At 38.8% G+C, this 14,639-nt stretch overlaps 1 protein-coding gene across 3 annotated transcripts in view; it reads right to left on the bottom strand.

Annotated features, from left to right (window-relative positions):
- TRIO (trio Rho guanine nucleotide exchange factor) overlaps positions 1-14,639 on the bottom strand; it is a 259,674-nt gene that overhangs the window by 23,328 nt on the left and 221,707 nt on the right. For all 3 annotated transcript variants that reach the window (XM_075744826.1, XM_075744827.1, XM_075744828.1), the window contains exons 35-41: positions 11,418-11,710; positions 9,526-9,696; positions 5,355-5,450; positions 3,103-3,251; positions 2,293-2,359; positions 796-899; positions 93-162 (exon numbers count right to left, since the gene is read on the bottom strand). In XM_075744826.1, coding sequence (XP_075600941.1) covers positions 93-162; positions 796-899; positions 2,293-2,359; positions 3,103-3,251; positions 5,355-5,450; positions 9,526-9,696; positions 11,418-11,710 — 950 coding nt within the window. The remainder of the gene's footprint in view (positions 1-92; positions 163-795; positions 900-2,292; positions 2,360-3,102; positions 3,252-5,354; positions 5,451-9,525; positions 9,697-11,417; positions 11,711-14,639) is intronic.

Genomic DNA, 14,639 nt, shown 5'->3' with positions numbered 1-14,639 from the left:
CCTTCTGCTCTCTCATAGATAAATCCTTAATAATCAAACATGTTGGTCAGCAGCAGGAATAGGGGTTTGCCAAAGACAACGTTTGCACTTACATGCTTAACAAACAGGGATCCCAGCTTTTCTGGATCTTCAAGGCACTTCTCTAACTCTCCTAAAAAGAAGCTGAACATAAACAGAATAAGCACTTTTTTTCTGATAGCACACACTACAGCAACAGGTGATTGCAAGGCACAGTGGTCTTACTGCAAGGTCTGCTTTGTGTCCCGATCAGCAGCTTTCGATATTAATGTATGTCCAAAATTACAATGTTAGTGTAATATTTTAACATAGATTTCCAACAAGACACACTGAATCCATGTCAAAATGAAAAAAAACCTGGTGTTTATTAATAGAATTCTTTAATTTCATATATTGATTGAAACTTTTCTCCTTCCTAGTCTGAGTGCCTGAGGTGCTCATATTGCCATGCTAACCCCTAACAAATTCTTTAAACTGTATTCTTAGAGAAAACATTTTTGAAAACAAAGCCTCAAACAACGTAACAAACTTCTGTACATAATACTATCCATACTATAGACTCTCAGCTGAAGCACTTGGTACATATAAGCGTCTTTGTTTAACGCAAATCTTTATACCAACATTTGTAAGCTGAATCTACAGTATCTACAACTCAAAGCACAAGACCAACTTGTATTTACCTTCTATCTGAATATTTAAGAAAAAAAAATTCTTAAAGTCAATCTACTATTTTTTAGGTAGAATTGTTCAGCAGATGGTTTTCAAGTTAATACGTACTCTCTGTGCCAGTCGTAAATCTGGTGAATGTTTCCAAATACAATCTTGTCTTTGCCTTTCATGTCATCAGGTACGCCATCTTCCTTCATGAGTGCCATATAACCCTGCAACAGTCCAAGGAAATTCACTGTGAACATTTTAACTTAAAGCAGCGAGTTGTCTTTTAATCCCCTTTTGTCCAGAAGCTTTCCAAATTGCCCAGGACAACAGCTTGCTTGGGACACAAAAAACAAATCAAAAAACAGCATAACACAGAGCACAGACAAAAAATATCACGAACTGGCTTGAGGTCATCTGCTAAACATTGCGCGTGCTAGAAGGAAAGATGAGTTCACTCTAAATAATTTAGCCTGCGTGAACAGGCTCAAAGCATAGAGGAAACTTCTACAGCCCTTCTCCTTCTTGTCTGAAGCAGCTGCGGTGCTTTGCCAGGTAGGGCTGTTACCAAATACAGGTCAGAGCCACCGAACTGGCTTCTGCTCTCCTCTGCTCAGTGTTGCTTATTTCCATCATCCACACTGAAACGCTGAGGAAGAAAGCGGCTGTGCTGCATAAGGGATTGCACTGCATGCACTACTACTTGCGGTATGAGCAAACCAAACACCCCAAAAATTGAACATCAATTCTAGTAGCAAGCATTCTGGCTGCAATAAAGTTCCTTTTCATTTTCCCATAGTCCTGTCTTCTCGTTTTTGGTGTGTATATACTTGTCTCACTGTGCACTTCTATCACATAGTTAGAGCTGGGAGTGTTTTTAGATTTTGTAGTATTCATGCAACATTATTCCTTCTAATTTTTTGCTAATACTTCTATTCCTAATTAGCCAAGTCCGGTTTTAGTTTACAAAGTTTATATTTTGACGTCTAGCATTTTCACCAGGAATTATCTTGTTAGTTATAAAAGTACATCTGTTCACAGTCTTCCATGCCCCCTTTAAATAGTGTAAAAAAGACTACCACAATGCCGATCTTTCTTTCTCTCCCTCCCTTTAAAACAGAGTTTAAGAATTGAACCTTGTTAGGCTGAAATTCACTGTCATGCTCATCCTCTCTAATCTTCCAAATGCATTTTGTTGGTACAGAAGGGGAAAACTAGGAAGTGTAAGAGAAGCCTAGCAGTAGAGAGGAAGTAAGTCTTTCAAATTCAGGATAGTTCCTTTATCTGCTGACTTACAATGCTTTTTTGAATTTAGTTGTGCTAAATAAAACCATCTAGTCTAGTAAGCCAGAGGTAGTGATCTTAAAAAATTACTAACTATGCTCCTCAGAAGAACAGTAAGGTGCACACAATAACAGGAAGAAAAAAAAGGAATGAGATCTGATGCAATATTTCCAACATGTTAAAAGCCTGCAGGAGGGAAAACTCAGAATGCCAACATTCACATTTTCAGTTTCTTCCTCTGGTTTGTTTTGAAAAAATCGTGAGGTTCAAGCTACACAGCTGATCAGTACCACACCAAAAAAAAAAAAAAAATCAAGAGAATGAAAAACATCATACCTCAACTACGTAGCCCAGATCTCGTACATAATCTCGCTCTGTCTCCACTAATTCCTGTAACACATAGCTACAACGGAAAGAAAATGGTGAACACACATTTCATTAAAAAAATGAAACAGATTCTTTAAGAGGATTAATGGTGTACAGCTTTTCACACATTTGCAGTCACATATGTTTGATAAGCAGAGCTGAAAATGGAAGAATTAATGCACATTCTTTCTAAGCAAGATGCTGCTTTGACTTTGGAACCAGAGCAAGCTTACTTCTGTTTATCTAAAGTCAGATGTTTTCTTACACGTGTCATTAAAATTAAACATTTAACTATTGTTTAAAATAAAATGCTATTATTCTCTGGTCTGGAGACTCTTAAGTATGTGAACTGTTATTTCTACCCACAGATTTAAATAATTTTGAAAGCAGGCGTGTTTTTGTTCTACCATGGTAACAGTTTACTATTACATAAAGAAATTAAGAGTGTGGTGGAACAGAACAAGGGGAGCTACCAGGTTTTTTGAAGCCTAATCACCCTTTCAACATTTAAAGATCAGCATCTTCCTGCATAACTGTGACTGACATGTGTCACAAGTCAAACACAGGTATAACTAAAATTAAGAATCACAGGAAATTGAAACTGTGACTGTTTAAGAAAAATTTTTCCTTGCATAATGTGACTGCATGCTTGACACCTAACACAAGTCCTGCCCTTTCCAGATTAACAGTTTCTGCTGCCAGTTCAAAATGGACATTTTTAAAACATTTCATTTATCTCTTCAAAACATTGTCAAAAAAGGACTGAAAATGTGGTCTTACTGTCGTCTTTTTAAGGAGCTGGACTTCCTTTCTTCCATCTCATCTATGGGTGATGAGGAGGAGAGAAGGGAGTTATCTGAAGGGTTGAAGGACGGACTGCTGCTGTCACCTTGATCTACCAACAAGGAACTTGGACGGTCCTCCAGGGCCTGCGAAGGTGTTCAAGACAGACAGCAACAATGACTTATTTCCCCTTTATTGACAAGATGCATTTACATGCAGCTGTAGACAGGAACCTATGGGATATCAATTACTGGAATGTATCTTGGCAAAGGTGGTCTCAGGCTTCCAAGAAACCAACAAACAACTTGACTTTCCAGGACTGATAACCTAACCTTATAGAAGCACATTTGAGATACATGAGTCTTTCCTTCACAGGAAAAGAAAAGATTCAGTTGGTTTAAGCAGCAAGAGATAAAAATCAGACTATCCTGCTCAAGATGTCAGTACTTCTATGGTGGAAGCTACACAGACGTGTGCATATCAACGGGGATTAAATTATTTTCGTCATACTTTAGTTTTGGCATATGCAAGTTATTTTCAATAATAAATAGGACATCTTTAAAGGAAATTCTTTGGATGTTACATTTTTTTATTACAACAGAAGTGGCATTCTTTGTCAGACATTTTATCACATTAACTAGCCAAAATATTGACTCATTGAAAAAAATAATGACTTCTACAGTCAATGTTGCTTTTGAGCTTCATGACAGTTCAGATTGCAGGAAAGAGTCCTTCCCTCTTCTGCCAGATACAGTCTCCCTTGCATAGACTCCGCAGCTTTCTGTTTGTGCAAAAGATGGAGAAGCCATGGGAGAAATAATACGAACAAGCTTCTATGAAGTATTTTTTTGATTTTAATTCAAGCCCATAATCTTGGATAAAGCTACAGTTATGTATCACTTTTTCCTTGAATGTGATACAGGCTTTAATGCAAGACACATTTACTTCACCAGGGTGGGGTTCAGCTGTAATCTTTTCTGTTTCCCTACTAAAAGTAAAAACCCAATAATGATATGACTGGTCCAAAACCGGGGAGAAACTGACCCTTGGCGAAAATTGTGAAATGAGAACATCTCTACCAGAGACTATATGCACAGATCATTACGTTATATCCACTGCTAGGCTGCCTGGGAGACACACGGACTGTCAAACTTTCCATTTACAAAAGGTTGCTTTGAATTTTCCCACAGATTAATTTTTATTCACCCTTTTGGTGGAAGAGAAATAAAAAGCAAAGTTAATACTCTAAGAGACTGCAGAAATTATTTCATGCAGTAATGTAAGTGAAGTGTAACTCTTTCTGAACGAGGAAATATAAAATGGAAATTCAAATTTCTTATTCTGAAATTCAAAGCTGCTTAAATTTAGAACAAGCCTGGAAAATTTCAACTTCTGGTAAAGTGGGGTTGCCATGCTGCAATTCTTGTAGAGTTTTCACAGCAGCACTTCTACTAAGCCCAACAGGGTCTATGTTGCAAAAGTCAGACTTAAAGGTTTTGAGCGAATGACAAAATTGCTGAGGGACCTCCTGAGCCCATACAGTCTAATCCCCCTTGTCAAACAGGGTCATATAAAGCAGGTTTTCCAGGTCAGGTCAAGTCACGTTTTGACTACGAAGGAGGGCCTTCCTGGTATTAGTCATACTCCCTATTCTTTGTCAATGAGCATCTTCAGAAATAGAGAAATTTTAAAACAAGGAAACTTAAAAAAGCTGACACAAATTCCTCCTACTGAATTTGTCAGCAAACACTGCAAAGCAAAGAAGGAGTCACTAACATACAAAATGATCCTTTTACGCTTTTACTTATTTCTTCATTACCACGTTGCTTAAAAAAAGTTAGATAACAAATTTCTCTGTGTGAGGGTTCTCTGCTTTACTGTTGAATTCTGCAAGATTTGCTGTAAATTCAGTCTCAAGGATTCTTCTCATAAAGGTCTATCAGGCAAATTGGGGTAACCCTGGGGCTTAGCATTCATTTTACTAATAGGACATTTTCTTTTTACTAACAGGAAATAAATTTTCTATCTTCTCTCCCTCGTATCTATTGGTTTTTTGCTTCTCTACGCAGCCAATTACCTATTCGGTAAGTGCTTTCACAAAAGAGGATGTACAAAGCAACCCGTACACCAACCCAGAAAGTGACTTTTGAAACAGGCATCAAGTTATACAAGTCAAATGGGTATGCTCAGGATGGGCAAGTTGGGACTTGAAAATGCAACTTCTTTAAACATATGCCAGCCAGCCTCACCATTTTACTTTTGACGAGCTCTTCAATTGCACTGACTAGTTCTGCAGCACTGGGTGTCTCGGAGCTGGTTGGCCGCACCAGTAATCGAGAAGATGTCTGTGCAATGACACAAAGGAAGGAAAAGCCCAAAGTTAGCCTGGTACTTGCTCAAGGATCAAGGGATCTCCTCCTCTTCTCTGTTAGACAAAGGTACCTGACAGTAACTGTCAGTGTAACGCTAAGATCATCCCTTCCAACCTGAACAACCGGAATCGGAAATTTTATGTAATCCCCACAGAAGTTAAATGCTGGGATAAAAATTCCTGCTCCTATATGCAATAGAAGTCAAGGATATATCCTTCACCTTGCTGATTATGATAATGCCTGACAAACAGCTATAAAAAAAAAAAAAAAATCACCTGAGCTGACCAAATGGACAACAAACAGTTTGTTAGCATATTTTATTGGTGGTTAAACAAAGCAACAATTGCAGAAAAGTAACAGGAACCAACCAAGAAGACTTGAAATATAGGAGAAAGCATCATTAAGCTAAGAACAAATATACCAGTAACTGAGGGGCATTTACTTTTCTAAAGGAGCTGGGGTATATTGCCCAGATTCAGAGGGGAAATTGAGCTCACCATTCCTTGTGCCATCCATTTTCCCCAATGGTATGTGTAGAGCACAGAAGATCTCTGGCCTCATAAGCTATAAAATGCCAGTTTATAGATACAACTGAAGGTAAAAGGTGTTCAACAGTAAAGGATTCTGGGAGAGGGCCATTAAATTCAGTGTCAGTAATTTGCAAACAGAGTTGTTTGCATATTACAATTATCGTTAAATAACTGGAAAGTGGAAACAGGGTGTAATATGAACCTTGGTTCATATTACGAACAGTACAGCGAACATCATGTAGCACAGAGTAAGCTGTCCTGCAAACGTTTCCCACTAATTAGACAAAGAAATGGCACGTATAATGACTTAACACAGGAGGTTCTGCTCAAATCAAGCATGGGTGTAACAAGGCTCCCCATACGTCAACACAAAAAAAAAAGAATATACAGATTTTAGGTAGTTTGCCTTGTATTCGTCTTATTTGGAAAGGGAAACAGGGGTTGGGTAAGCAAAGAAAATACAGACAACTTTAAATGGAAAGATACGGGAACTGAGCCAAAGCAGAGACAGAACACAAGTCAACATAATGCTGCATCAGAGTTACAAAAAGAGAAAACAAAAAGCAAAAATAATTAGTTTCATATTAACATAACTGATCTTGAAACTTTAATGCTGCTTATCCAAAAATTAAATGCAAACAACTTGTAAAATGCCATCAAATGCAAATCCATGAAGTGTGCAATGATTCTCCTGAACAGAAGAATGCATGCTGTGCAGATGAGCTCTTTAGGGGACAAAATGGTTGTGTTATTTAGTGTTATTAGACAACTCAGCATGGCCTACCGCAAGATGTTTGCATGCACACCAAAAACTGAGCAATCCCACAGCCAGTGTGTCCTTTAAGGCAATTGCGTGCTCCCAACATCTGATTGTTGACCAGGTTTTCCAAAGCTGTGCTTATATGCGGGTTTTCACTTTGGACGTGGAGCTCAGCTTAGCCTTACAAAACACTGGCAGCGTTGGAATCAGACTTGGGTCAAGGTCCCTTCTCTCTGTTACTGCTCTATGGGAGTACAGGGGTTGTGACTGTTGGTAAAACTTACAAACTGGTTGGTTTCCAGTTTATATAGTTATATCATATAATATCTGATAAAAAAAGGAGCTGCCAGGCTGCACAGGTGAAGTCTGCCTGCTGACCTTCTTCCTGACAATGTACTCTGGGAGCAGAGCACACTCCTTGCCCAGAAAATAAGGAAAGATGGAGGGAGCAACAGAGCAAGTGCAGGTGTAAGATGTTCCTGGAGCCCATAGTGGGCTGGGTAGGGAGGGAGAAACCCAGCAAGCAGGGAGTTTCCAGCACTGAGTGTAGACCAGGAGCCCTAGAGAGGAAGAAATGCTCACAATGAGGTGCAGATGGAAGCCAAGTCTCTGAGGTCACGGAAAGGAGGAGACATTCCTCGGGATCCAGAGGAACCCAAGAAACCACCTAGCGTGGCAGGAATGTGAAGGACGGCTTCGTCCAGAAGGCAGACAACTGGGAATTTGTTTGCAGGCCTTTTATTAATCACTGACTCCATCAATAGGGCCAACTGACGACTTCTGCTGGGTAAAACTTGACTCTGGCTTCTCACTTCTGCGTTCCAGTAAAACGTTTACTTTAGGTACTGGAAATAGGTGGTATGCCTTGGTGTGTGGACTTCAGGGAGGCACACACAACCTCCAAGGCTGCCAAAGAAGGGACTTTTTTGTCTCCCACCATGCAGTAGGACAGATATTGCACAAAACCAATACACCTTAAATGACTCATGATTTACATGTTTTGAAAAAAAATGGTGTAATATTAACTGTACCAAATTTTAACTTCTCAGAAGCCTTTTCTAGAATGCAGTTTAAGCTACTTAAAAACTGTCCCAACATGTTTTTACTGCAGTGGGTGCATGTTAACCTCTTAAGAACTGAAAAGTAAAATTTTAGTGGGGATTGAAAACTACTCAAAGCCTCTTACTCTACTGTGATAAGGGTCTTACTTTGCATCAGAAATACAGAAGTGTCGGACACTAACTTACAAGCATATCCCTTCAAGTAACTGTTCTTACTGTGCAAAAAGAACTGTATAAGCAAAACCCATTTTTCTCTGGAGAAATTTTTATAAGGCTTACATATAAATTTTTTTATATCACTGAAGGGACATGCAAATCTGGCAGCTTATCAGCAAGAAATTTTAACATATTTCCACCATTATTTTTATTCTATTTCTAAACCTCGAACTGAGAGCTAGCTGTATTTTCTAGCAATAAAATATTGCTAGTCTAAAGGCTGGCAAAATTTTAAAATGCCTATTGTACCTATTTTGTTTCAAGAATATTTCCCAATACATTAACTCCCCCAACTCATATATTACACTTTTTCCATTTGGAAAACATGTAGGAATTAAATACGCATAGAGCACAGGAGCCAGCAATTTTGATCCTACAAACGATAGCTTCAGAGATGATTGAGATCCCCACTGAAAGGCAGTGGGATAAAAGGAAGAAAAAAAGAGTCAACAAGATCAACCAAAGTTAATCAATCACATCTGCATCACTCAGAACAGTGAGTAAGCACACACAAAATTCACTACTAGTGTTCATGCTGTAGATTACAATGGTTAAACATTTTAAGCAGCAAAATAGGAAGTAAACAGTGAATGTGAATATTTGCTGCACAAATCCACGCTGTTTCTACTTAAACCCTTCTATTTCCAGGCTTCATAGTTGTCCCCTAAACATCTGATCCAGGTTGAAAAGTGAAATAAATCCTCCCAATGTATGAACATCACAGCATTTAAGAAAAACAGATAACATGCAAGTAAGATCTCCTTCATGCAGTTACTAACTATATCCAGAATTTCATTACTGATGTAAAATTTTTACCCTCAATTTTTATGTGCCTTTGTAAAAACCACCTGGATTATTACCCTTATTTGGATATTAACTTAATAGTATACTTGTAGAGGCACCAAAAAAAAAGAAAAAAGCTATGCTGCTATACAAAAATATCTTAGAGTCTTAGAGTTGATGTGAATAGCTCTTTCTGCTAAGATACGTACCTAGAAGTTTCTTTGTTGGTTTTGTTTTCCCTGAACTGAGACAATCCACTATAGTAGGACTTGGTGAACAGTCTATGATCTAAACCATTATGTACAACTGTTAATTTCTCCAGATAAACTTTACTTGCAAATAGTATTTGAATCTCAGTACCCAAAAGTATGATTATAAAACAATTAAATTCTAATCTTTAAATATGGCATCTGTTAAACAGATGTAAATAGGCCTGCAAACACACAAAGTGGCCCATTTCCACATTTAAAGTGCTAGCAGAAAAATTTCTGCACTTGTGCTTTTAAAATAGAGATGCATTTAATTCACACTCTTTCCACATGAAACCCTTTTAATGGTGTCTAAAGTGGCATAGTGATTACTTCTGTTCACCATAAAGCTATATTACATGCATTACAGAGATTTTGGAAACAGAAGAAAGATTTGAGCAAACAGAGGGTCTCTCAACGCGTGAAGCCTTCCGTGCTTCCTCCTCCTACCTTGTCATCCTGCGAGTCGGGCTGGAGAAGACTGTGTTGCTGGATTGCCATTGGAGGAGGAAGCGGTACAGCATCAGCTCCTTCTTCACCTTCCTCCTCTCCACAGCTCTGCATGCCTGAAGAGGACGACTTGGAGAGAGTGCCACTGCTCAGCCCCTCATTCCGACCTCTCTGTAAGTGAAAGCAAGACATTTAAGCTCTGTTACCTCCTAAGCAGCATGAAGCTTGCTCAACACAAACTTGTCTTAAACAAGTCTGTTCTGTAGATTCACCTCTCTCCCAACAAGTCAAGATGATCCTACAAACACAGTCCTACTCCTCAACAGAGGGAGAAAAAAGCAGATGCCAAAGAGAATGTTTTCAGTGTTTAGTAAAAGCAGATGGATTGAGATATTGAGAACAAGATGTTCAGCTTGAAATACACTACAGGAAAGTGTTACCAAAGCCATGCTTGCTTTCCAAGTTCAGTTCAGTAGAGCGCCACATTCCTCTAAGTTAGGAAGTCAAGAACTTTGTATCTGAAGTACCAACTCTCATAGCAAGACTTCTAAAGGATATAAAAACCCCCCCGTATTACAACATGAAGTATTTTGTCACTCCCTACCCCCAAAGTAGTGAGAGCAGTAATTTTTACCGTTGTATTGAAAGACAGTCCTTTCAATTATACAAGGAACTACAATTTCAATTAGCCAAAGTTTAGTGTAACTGATCTCACAGGATAATTTAACTATCTTTAAAGGAAGACAGCATAGGTGATTATTGTTTTTTCCTGACTTTAAGACACTGGCCTTAGGTTTTCCCTCACTCTCAGAACTGCAGAATAACAGCTACTTCCAAAACAATGCTACCACTGCATCACAGAGGGTCTCTTTCTACAGCCTGACATTCAAGGACAGAGGCCAATATTCCTTCCCAAACCACATCTCCCAATTCACCACGCTGCCAAGTGTCTAGTCTTTTCTTTCCCTACATTTACTGTATAACTTCACTGATATTCCAAGCCTGCAGCAAAATACGTCGAGAGCAAGAAAAAAAAAATGTACTAAAATAACTAATTAGGCATCTGAAATCACTTTTCTGTATGATAACTATCAAAACCGCTAGTCAGACTCAAGCCTGGTTAAAGGGAATAACTGCATAGCATGCAAGTGGCTGAGCCCTTGGAAGCTGTAAGATGCCATTCATTTCAGGCTGAACCACAGGTTTGTAACAGAGGAGAATTTGGCTCTGTCTGAACCTAACCAGAGGCAGGCTTTGCTTGTACATGAGTTCCAGGCTTAGAAGGATGGGCACATGGTTGTGGGAGGAAGGGAAACCTTCACTAGGTGTCCTTAACGGCAAAATCTGGAATAGTTCACAATTTCCTTCCCTCCAATGAAAACTTCCATGTTTATTATTTGACCGACGGTAAGTACCTTTTCATTTGAAGGGCCAGTAATTTTTCTGCGCTCTAACTCTTGCTCAAGGTGTAAATACACCTTTAAGCAGTTAAGCAGCTCTCCCTATATTTCCCCCTGATCCACCAACAAGAAAACAAAAGGAAATACAAAATGATCCGATTATTTCCAGAACATGAAGCGCTTTTTTACTCACAGACCTGCTTTCCTGAGTAGGATAAGACCGCAAAGCCAAAGAACAACTTTTTACTCTCCCATTTCTCCTTTTCAACCAGAGATCCTTCTCCACAGAGGTTTACTAACACCGTCCATGCAGAAGGGCACAAACTGTGCCTGGCACAGCACTTATGCAGAGTACAGCAGTCATTAAGAATGAGCACATGGCATGTGCTGCTTTGCTCAACTGCTGGACAGTCAACTGAGGAGACAACCTTCACCTGACAACATTTAGTTCTTTGAAAAACATAAAAACAAGTCTTGGGAAGCTGCGCTTACCTCTTCAACAGTTTCATCTTGTGGGGTCGCTGCACTATCATCAGAATCCTTCTGAGAGCCTGCATCGGCACTCTTGCGAACCTCTCTACTCTTCTTATGCTTGTGGGCTAGTTTTTTGACATGCCCGTCTGCTTTTCCACTGCTAAGACGCCTCACAGGACTGGTAAGCCATTTTCTCAAAGTGTTGCCGGGGCGCTTGGGGCCTGGGGAGCTCTGTGCACTGATCATATGGGGCTGAAGTGATGTTACTGAAGCAGGAGGACTGGCATCATTGCTGGAGACCGAAAGGGAGTCTGAAAAAAGAACGAGGGGAGCATTTTAAAGCTGAAACACTGGTAAGTGAGAAACAAGGCAAATGACACATGTAATAATGGATATTAGATTGGATTTATGGACAAATCAACCAGATTATTTTGAAGTAATTTGGCCTTTAATGACACCACAACTGGCAGTGTTCGTGCTGCACGTGGCCACCCACACGTAAGCACCATTTACATGGTTACAACAGTCAAGCTTCATTAAGTCGCTCCTGCCTTAATTATAATTCATACTAACCACTGCTGATACTTATTTGATAGTCGACTATACTTTCCATATGTCATCTAACTTTACGGAAGGATATGCTTGTTTTATCTTTTAATGTATACTGCTTTGAGCATGGACATGAAGAGCGAAAACAATTGCCTCAATGACATGAGTAAATTACTTTTCAAACACCAAATTTTACTACAAATTATCTAGTTACTTTCATCATTTATTTATTTCCTCTACCCTTGGGAAAGTGGGAAGAAGAATCCAGAGAACAGCTAAATGTCCGTCTTTTGCTTAAATCTTCTCAGACTTTTGGCTGTTGTTTTGTTTGTTTTTTAAAAAGGCACAGAACATCTAAGTTTAAAAGCCCATTTGTTCAAATCTCAGGATCAGCAGTATTTCTCAGCATGACAATGCCTGAAGTTCTGTAGTCAAACAAAAGGATAAACTTTTCTCAAGCCATAGTTATGTGTGCATGAGGTCAATACTACTTTCCCACCGAGGCTCCTGTCACTTGAACTGGACCGTATGCTTATGATAAACACCCGCTGGTTAGATATTGTGAGACCCACTGGTCAGCTTTTTCTTTTTTTCCCCATGCAGCACAATGCTTTTTCCCCCAGCAATTCTCTTTTCCTAAAAAGATACTTTTTTTCTGGACACATTCTTATAACACCACTCCTGTGAATATTATCTACCACTAGCGTATTAACATGACTCTCCCAGGTTGTCAAATAGGGGTTTTTTTTCCCCTATGTGTGTGCTTTTGTAGATAGATAGTTTATATAAGGATGACATAAATAATGTTTTGTTGAATGTTTCTACTGCTGAGAATTAAATGCACTGCTTGTGTTCCTTCTTGAAGCTTGACACAGATGTTGAGGTCACCTCTTCTGGCAGCTTTTCTGTAAGAAGTGTATTGCCTGTCTGACCAGAGAGTTTGAATTCTGTAGTATAGTATAGTCACACTGATGTGGCAATACACTTCATTGTACACCTGAATGCCTTGGATCTACGCACAAGTATGTGAGCCTGCTCTATTTCCACAGAGTTTTAAGTGCAAATTATGGCTTTGAACGGAGATGAGGAAAGAGACATAAAATGTGAATATAATAAAGTAGAACTTTTTATTTTTCCTTCACTGTTCAAGCTGTTCCAAAAGAGGCATCCCTTCCTTGGAATCCAAAATTGTGATCTATAAGGCTGTTTGTCAAGATTTTTCTCTATTCTAATAAAATCCAAATGGCACGTGACTGTTAAGATACATCAGCTCTGATGCTAACAACTCCTGTAGCTTACACTGTATGAACACATACATAATAATTCCTATTAACCATCACTTTCATCATGTTTCCATAAAGCAGAAGATAAACTTTGTAAAGCTTACTTTCAGTCCAACAAGCTAGCTGCTAACACTTTAAAGCAAGTCACCCAGAATCAGGATTCATCTACAGAATTATCTTCTAGCCACAGCTATAGCTGTGCTGCACACAGATAAGGAGACTTCCTATTATGCCATTAACTTGGTTTCGAGGCTTTAAGTAATGGGTACTACCAAAAAAGCAGATGTAGAGTTACACTAGTTGACTTTGTCTCTAAATCTTGGGATAGCAGTGCTACAGAATTACCACATTGTTTTCTTGTTGAAGCAGGAAACCTAAGGAAGAAATTAATTATCTATTATAGTGGTTTTCAACTTGCAATCTGAGTATCCCTCAAGGCCCGTGGGTTACTGCTTAAGGGCCCTCAGCACATATGTAAGAAAAGCAAGCCTACTAGCCATCAGCATCCACATCATGACAGACTTTTCATTAAAAAAAAAAAAAAAAAAAGTCGTCTGCTTATTAAAAAAATTCCAAACAAAACTTCTAACCATCTGCAAGCTCTCCACAGGAATCCAAACAATCTCCTATTAAACGTCTGTAAGAAGTTACGACTTCTCAAACTCAACTTTACCTTTACTGTATCCTGCATCTTTTAATTTTTATCAGATACCTTGTTTTGGAAATCAAAGCAAACATCAGCTGATGGGTATATCAATAAATAACCTTCTGCCACTTTGCTAGCGGGACACAGAAGAGTAGAAAACAGTGCTGCTGTTCTTGTAAGCTTCTCAAAGCACTAAATGCTTTGTTTTCAGGACTCCCAAGCTTGAAGATGTTATAATCACTCAGCCAAGTTTTTCTTTAATTTGGATACATTTTTCATCCAAGCAATGGTTCATATAAGTTCCTTCCATACAAATAAAATGGAGCACATACACTTGTTTATTAAAAAAAAGCAATTAAGACTTTGCAGAAGTTCACCGTGTACTGTTTTGTATTTTTGTATCTGTTGTATTTCTTTCCTTTACAATTACTCCTTTCTAAGAAAAAGGCAGCGTGGCAATGCAGTAACTGATTGCGTAAGATTTACTTTTAGATAAACATGCCTATCTCTAAGCATGTAACATGCCTGCAGTTAATAAACTCATTTTTCTTTTTATAAAACCTGTGCTCCACCTCCTCAAATTCTCAACCATCTTTTTGACAATCAACACTTAACTACCAAATTTCTTGTAAAACTGAATAGCACAATGTAGAGCCCCTGAAACTGTTGGGAGACGAGTATTTTTGTCTGACTGCACTTTTGCTGTACCACTCCTACTCTTAACCCAAGTCAGCCAAGAGTTTGTGGGCAGGAGGGAAGAGA

This window comes from Balearica regulorum, chromosome 2, assembly GCF_011004875.1.
Source record: "Balearica regulorum gibbericeps isolate bBalReg1 chromosome 2, bBalReg1.pri, whole genome shotgun sequence".
In the NCBI taxonomy this organism is placed as follows: domain Eukaryota; kingdom Metazoa; phylum Chordata; class Aves; order Gruiformes; family Gruidae; genus Balearica; species Balearica regulorum.
Note: the sequence above shows the minus strand (reverse complement) of the source record. Positions and strands in the feature narration are given on the sequence as shown.